General features: G+C 39.3%; 1 protein-coding gene across 1 annotated transcript; it reads left to right on the top strand.

Annotated features, from left to right (window-relative positions):
• The first annotated feature begins 1,006 nt into the window (after window positions 1–1,006).
• Window positions 1,007–4,947, top strand: LOC117169955. The gene is made up of 8 exons (XM_033356465.1): window positions 1,007–1,135; window positions 1,178–1,235; window positions 1,281–1,538; window positions 1,930–2,526; window positions 2,620–2,966; window positions 3,148–4,040; window positions 4,167–4,450; window positions 4,571–4,947. The coding sequence occupies exons 1-8, from the start codon at window positions 1,007–1,009 to the stop codon at window positions 4,945–4,947; spliced, it is 2,943 nt and encodes a 980-aa protein (XP_033212356.1).
• The last annotated feature ends 2,707 nt before the right edge of the window (window positions 4,948–7,654 follow it).

Here is a 7,654-nt window from a genome sequence, read left to right as displayed (position 1 = left end):
GTTTAAATCATCAAATATACGTCAATGCATTAAACCTATTAAATCTCACTTCAGAATAAATAACAACAACAAAATTTAACTGGTACTGATGAACGAAATCACTAATAATCTTCACATATCAATCCGATTTTATTGACGGCACAGTTATCCAAAAGCACACATGAGTCATTTAAAGAAACGGATAAAAAAATACACAATCAATGCAATTGTTGTTTTCCAATTGAGAACTGTTTGAGCTTCATTAAATTTAAAGAAGTTAGTCGACTTCATTTACACCCCCTATTTTCAGGGTGGGGCCGATCTCTCTAACACGCGTCAGTTAGCTTTTCATGCTTGAGTATCGCACACGTATTTTAACAATTTCCGCATTCAACAATCATTTTGTAATTCTTATTATTTTTCAACTCAATTACCTTTCTATGCAAATAGATGTTTAATTCGTGACTATTCTGTTTTTATAATCCTTTTTCACTGTGCACAAATATTTACGTGTCTTATAATTAATAAATCAATTTTATTGTCATTGGCGCATTTTTTCATTCAGTGTATTCAGTCATTATGAGAAAATAAGTGAAACAACATTTTCAATTTCTAACATTGTCCTTCGAGCCGGATTCTTAAAAAAAGTGCAAGTGATCTAGTGAACAAAATATTGAAAAACAAGAAAAAGTCTCCAAATCAGTGAAAGTGCAACAGAAAACTGTGCGTGTGTGTTAGTGTCAGTGAGACAAGCGTCCCACAGCAATGAACTGTGTATAAGTGTAGTGGTGGACAGCATCCACTCAAGCGCAAGTAACAGTGAAGTACAAACAACCCAGCCTCCCTTGTGACGTCGTTACACCAGTACAACGTAGGGACCACACCACTAACACAAGTAGCCGCATTGGAAGGGTAGTATACACAGGAAAAGAGCAATCTACTCTCAACTCAGCCAAGGTCCCTTTACCATTCACGAAGGCCTGAGAGAAACGTTCCACTCAACCAAAGCTCCTATACCACAGTCAACATGTCAACTCGCGATGAGCTGGTTCGTCGTCGAAAGATACTCAAGGCTCAGCTAACTCGAACTCAAACTGACATACAAAGTCTCACCTCTATAGATCCTATCGACGAATTAAAGGAACGGTTAACAAAGGTGTTAGCTTCTTATGAATAATTTGACTCCACACAAACAAAGCTGGACGAACCTACTGGCTTTGAGGAAGAAGTTGATGAGAATGCTGAAGTAGAATTGAGTACAGCCAGGAACTTATATGAAGATTAATATTTTTCATTTGTAGGATTGGCCAGAGCCAGGATGAAGACCGCGGAAGCTCTAGCATCTTTATCAGCATTGAATACTCAAATACCCAGTACATCCAGTCATGTACTTCCAGAACCGAATCCAATGCTCAACTTGCCAAAAGTGATGCTGCCAACTTTCGACGGAAGCTACCAACAAGGGCAATCCTTCCGCGACCTCTTCAAATCCATGATTCATGATCAACCAATGAATCTTTGTCTTAATTGTTTAAAGAAGACTCATCTAGGCAACGAATGTAAAAGTTCTTGTAGAGTCTGTTTTCAAGCACACAACACATTACTGCATTCAGACGAAGAGGCACCCGATGCACGGGGCACCGCACCTCCAGGGACGATCAAATCAGTGATGCAGCATTCCTCACAGCGCTGACATCACAGTCTAGCCTTGCTAGATAGCGGTTTGACCTCAAACTTCCTGATATCACGCTTGAGTCAAGATCTGCAATATTGTGCAACCTTAAATTTCTTAGGCGTGGAAAGAGTTACAAGAAACCTGCTAGTCCTTACGAAAGCAGATAGGCCTTGGAAGATACCAACTAACATTAAATTAGCGGATTCAGAGTACCATGCAGGCGGCGAGGTCGACATCCTTATCGGAATTGGACTCTTCTGGAATCTGATTTTCAGGTGATCTTCGAGGAATGTGCAATCTCAGCCTCAGCAGATTGGATACTCAGATTCAGAAATTATGGCACATTGAAGATTCTCTCAATCAAAACCCTATCTTATCATCAGAGAAAGCTCGGTGTGAAGAGCTATTCAAGAAGGATGTTACCAGAGACGGCAAGTTTATCGTGAGATTACCACTTCGAGACCAGATAGAATCTTTGGGCGATTCGTTTCACATGGCTCAAAACAGATTGGAATCTGTCGAGAGGCGCGTCAGGCGAGAAGCAAGGCTGAATGAATTATACTCCGCATTCATGAAGGAATATAAAGAATTGGGTCACATGACAGCAGTAAATGGTGAGTCCTTACAAGGTCATGAAATAAAGTATTATCTTCCTCATAATGCAATTTTAAAACCGGTTAGCAGGATAACAAAGTTGCGAATCGTCTTCGACGGATCAGCAAAAAGTACTTCCGGTAAGTCGCTGAATGACATAATACTCGTTGGGCCAACTGATGAGCAAGATCTTCTCTCACTGGTGTTACGTTTCAGACTTCACCGCATTGTCATCACTGCGGAGATCGAGGAAATGTACAGACAGGTGTGGATTCATCGTGAACATCGCAGCCTGCAATGAATTTTCTGGCTAGAAAATTCTGAAGTACAACCCACGACCTTTCATCACAATACAATCAAATATGGTACAGAAGCAGCTCCCTTTCTAGCAACAAGGTGCTTGGAAGAGATTTCTGAGAATGTCAAAGACAGCAACCCAATATCAGGACAAGTGATAGCCAATGACTTCTACGTGGATAATATGATCACGGGTGCAGACTCCATCGCAGAAGCCTTGAACTTGCGCGCTCAAGTATCTACAGCATCAGAAAGTGTAGGTTTCAATCTTCGAAAGTGGTGTTCTAACAGCGAGGAAGTGATCTCAAATCAACGTCCAGATTCCTCAACCAAGACAGAGATGGTCGACCTTGGAAGACCAGAAAAATCAAAAACACTGGGAATCAGATGGCATCCGCCACCTAATACATTGCAATACAACGTAAATATCAATCTGAAATCAAGAAGAATTTCAAAAAGATCTATTTTTCAGAAACAGCTCAAATCTTTGATCCTCTAGCTTTGCTAGCACCAGATGTGATCTCAGCAAATATTGTCATGCAGAAACTTTAGCAGCTCAAGCTTTACTGGGATTATGAGTACCAATTCACATGTATACTCAGAGGGTACGTTATCGAGAAACCTTGAGTGATCTAAACGACATCAGGATATGTAGGCGAGTCATTAGTGGCGACTACACGGACCTTCAACTTCATGGTTTCTATGATGCATCAGAAAAGGCGTACGGTGCTTGCATCTACATCCGAGCTACCTTTCATTCAGGAGAGAGCTCGGTAAGACTGTTGTGTGCAAATTCACGAAGAGCACCCTTGAAGCAAAGGACTCTTCCCAGTCTTGAGCTCTGCGCAGCATTGTTGCTAGCAGAGCTTTTCCAGAAGGTCACAAAATCACTGAAGGTCAGTATGCTATCGTATTTCTGGACAGATTCCGAACTCGTTCTAGCATATTTAGCTGACGAACCAAGACGTTGGATAACATTAATTGGAAAATGGGTCAGCCAAATTCAGCAACTGACAGATGTTAGTCAATGGAGACGCGTACCTGGTAGCAGCAATCGGGCAGATCTTGTCTCACGAGGTGTTTCACGAGCGGAACTCATTGACAATGAACTACTGTGGACTGGACCCTCATGGCTCAAACTTAATTCAGACTGCTGGCCTAACAAAGGACAGACACCGAACGAGGTACCAGAACGAAGAAAAGCAGCCATGTGTCATCTCAGTGTACCGAAATGGCACATGATTGATCGCTTCTCCACTCCCAAAGATTTATTGCAAGAAACTAGTTTTTTCTTCAGGTTCTACAAAACGATCGCAGGAGAAAATACAAAGGTGCGCAACAAGATTATCACTACGGACGAGATTAGCTTGCTTGAAGAAAGAAAGTCCTCTCAATTGCAAGAATCAACTGCTCACTCTAAATCCATTCATCGATCCAGAAGAACTGCTGCCTGTTGGGGTCGCCTCGGGAATTCCGATCGACCAGAGGATCAAAGGTACCCTCTAATTCTAGCTCCACATCACAATTTCACTGTACTCATTATCGCAGAACATGAGTGATTACTCCACGCTGGACCACAATCAGTCTTGGCAAATCTTCGGTTAAGATTTTGGGTTATTAGAGGGCGCAATGCAGTTAAGAACGTCATCCGCCACTGCATGGAATGTGCTCGAGCCAAACCTATCTCAATCACTCATCAGATGGGTCATCTACCAGCCGACAGGAAAAAGCAATGTCGATCTTTTTTCAACACAAGAGTCGATTATGCCGGGCCAATCTACATCAAGGGAGGAACCAGATGCAGTCAAACTAAATTGAAGCTTTACGTAGCTCTCTTTGTTTGTTTCAGAACAAAGGCCATTCACTTAGAGCTTGTAACCGATCTCACTACGGCAGCTTTTCTCAGTGCTTCGAGGAGATTTATATCACGCCGTGGCAGAGTAGTCCATTTATACTTTGACAATGATACCAACTTCGTCGGAGCTGCCAGACAACTACAAGAACTCACTCAAACACTTTAATCAGCCGAACTGAAGAATGCTCTCTGCAATGAAGGAATCAAGTCGCATTTCATTCCTTTAAGATCACCACACCTCGGCGGCCTCTGGGAGGCAGGTGTACGTTTGATTAAAAATCATCTCAAGAGAATTCTGGGAGAATCATTCTTAACCTTCGAAGACTACTACACCGTGCTCACTCAGATAGAAGCCTGTCTCAATTCGAGACCCATCACATATTTATCCGATGACCCTGCAGATCCTCTACCACTAACACCGGGACATTTTCTCATCGGCGAAGCATTGTTAGCACTGCTTGAGACTGATGTAGCGAGCATTCCAGATAATAAACTCATCATCTGGGACAGATTACAAAAAATGAAGCAACACTTCTGGAAGCGATGATCTGTTGAGTACCTCAGCAGTCTTCAGGAACGCAGGAAATGGCGACGTCGCTCAGCAGCAAACCCGGAAATCGACGACGTTGTCCTTTTAAAGGACAATCAACTCGCTCCACTGCAGTGGGTGGTAGGTAAGCTGTCTGCCCTTTATCCAGGAAAGGACGGAGTGGTCAGGAAGGTCACTATTACAACAGCCAAGGGAGAAACAACACGTGCAATCACACAATTCTGCTTGCTTCCCAAAAAGAACGAGCTTATTAAGGACAATTAAGCAGTGAATTATTAGTGTCATGTGCAATTAGATTACCAAATTACGAAGTGCAAATAGTTAACAAAAGTTTGTAATCTTAAAATTTAGATATGGATCATTCATTTAGTTAGAAAGCCTGAGTTCGAGTCTTTCAAAGAGGGGAGGATGTTTGAGCTTCACTTAATTTAAAGATATTTTTCTCTTTTAAAGAATGACGACAAGCGTCTGCGCGCACTTTTCTAAGAGTCCCGTTAGTTAGTCGACTTCATTTACACCCCCACTTTTCAGGGTGGGCCCGATCCCTCTAACAGGCGTCAGTTAGCTTTTCATGATTGAGTATCGCGCACGTGTTTTAACAATTGCCGCATTCAACGATCATTTTGTAATTCTCATTATTTTTCAACTCAATTACCTTTCTATGCAAATATACATTTAATCCGTGACTATTCTGTTTTTATAATAATTTTTCACTGTGCACAAATATTTACGTGTCACAGAATTAATAAATCAATTTTATTGTCATTGACGCATTTTTTCATTCAGTGTATTCAGTCATCATGAGAAAATAAGTGAAACAACATTTTCAATTTCTAACAAGCACAGTTACTCAAAAATTCAAGAAATCTGGAAACTTTTCAAGCCCAAAAGTGCTTTTATGTTTTTTGAATAATAAATTAGCGGAATTCCTCGAGACTACTCAAATAACGGCACTCCTCAAGAAAAGAACGAGACTCGTCAAAAAAAGAGACTTCTAGTGGATCCACAAGGTTGCCTTGTAGGTTGAACGGTTTATCTTAAACCTAACAAGGGAGAGAGTTTGCCAAACCTTGTGAATGCGGGTGAACTTGGTCCAGAAGCACTATAAGTTAGGAGCGTATGAGTCTCGACCAACAATTTTTCTATAAAAAAAGGATTTTCACTAGACTCAACTCGTAGAAAAGCTTTGAGAAGTAACCAAAATTCAAGAAACTCTTTCCAAAAATTGCGCATGGTTTTCCTTGCTCGTAAGAAAGTTCAGAATCAATCGAAGTTATCAAGTCAAGCACCGAAAACATACTAAACTCATGCTCTGGTGACAAGTGGATAGTTTTCATGGTACAGGGCATACATGGTAGTCTTAGCTTCAAAGACTGATGATCTCATAGTTTTTAGAACTTAATCTCAGTTTTGTTTATACTTTAAGTGTTTACGAACAGTCGGCGGATCGATCAAAGCAGATCAGAAGAAGGACTGGAGAAAAAGAGTACTTAAAATATTAAAAAAATTATAGCCTGATTTAGAACAACCCTATAAAATAGTAATTTCTTACCAGAGTCGTTATAATTTAAAATCAAATCAAAATTTCTGTGCTTTCTTGTATAAATATATTTTTAATATTTTCAAATATCTTATACCCCAATATTATAATCATCTAATAAAAATATAAGGTGACACCGACAGCATTAGCTGAAATGAGTGACCGTTTGCGACATATTACCGGATTGTGTATACTCTTAGCGGTTTTCCACAGCTTTCTTCTCCATTAGCCAAACGTCCAATCAAATGCGAGTACTTCTAAAGAAGTTGGATGCAGCCGCGGGTTATCATGTTTTGTGATTAAATTCATACAGTGATTCTAAACCCATTTTAGTAAAAAAATAAATCTAATAGATCTTATACATACTAAAGTGGAGACATCTAATGGTATGTGTAATTATGTTAAAGGACTTGAATGATACTTTTGTAGCAAAAGTGCTTTATATAGCCTCTGTTTCACCAGGGTCTCAAAATAATCAGAGAAAGTACAATAGATTTTAACAACAGTGCTACGGGAGTTAAATCGACCAGCCTTATAAAACAATAACAAAAAAATAATAATAATGCTTTTATTAATAAAATGTGCTATTGGTTGGCTTTTTCTTGCTTGAAGAAGTTAACATAATTATTTTCCTAAATGTGAATATGTTTATTATAAATTTCCTCTAATAAATTAGGAACAAAGTTTAAACAATCTTTGAAAAGTCATCAGTTGAATTATATACAACCGTTTGCAAATGACAGGTTCAATTATTAATTTATAATGTCAAAACAAAATCTATATATTCAGAAACTTTTCTCCAGGATACATTTTCACATATAAATGATTTGAAATCGTTTCGTTCATTTATTTTCACATATCCGAAACATCAGTTCTGTATTGACGAATTTGAAGCGTGTGCATTGACCGAAGTGAGTCTCTCGAATATGAATCTAAGCGAAAATTTCTTTGGCTCAAAGGAAATACGATTTTAATCAAACGAGATTCAAATTCAGATAACCAAATTCAATTTTACACAAGTGAGTGCTCTCCTTTGAAACAAGTTAGCTCAGTAGTGGATATGACCTCAAAGGTATGTTTGTTTATAAAAAATAAATCCTTTACTTCCATCAATATTTGTTTGATTTAGTTTTATAAAAATACATTTCACTGATAGAAGAAGCA

This window comes from Belonocnema kinseyi, chromosome 3, assembly GCF_010883055.1.
Source record: "Belonocnema kinseyi isolate 2016_QV_RU_SX_M_011 chromosome 3, B_treatae_v1, whole genome shotgun sequence".
NCBI classification, from domain to species: Eukaryota; Metazoa; Arthropoda; class Insecta; order Hymenoptera; family Cynipidae; genus Belonocnema; species Belonocnema kinseyi.
Note: the sequence above shows the minus strand (reverse complement) of the source record. Positions and strands in the feature narration are given on the sequence as shown.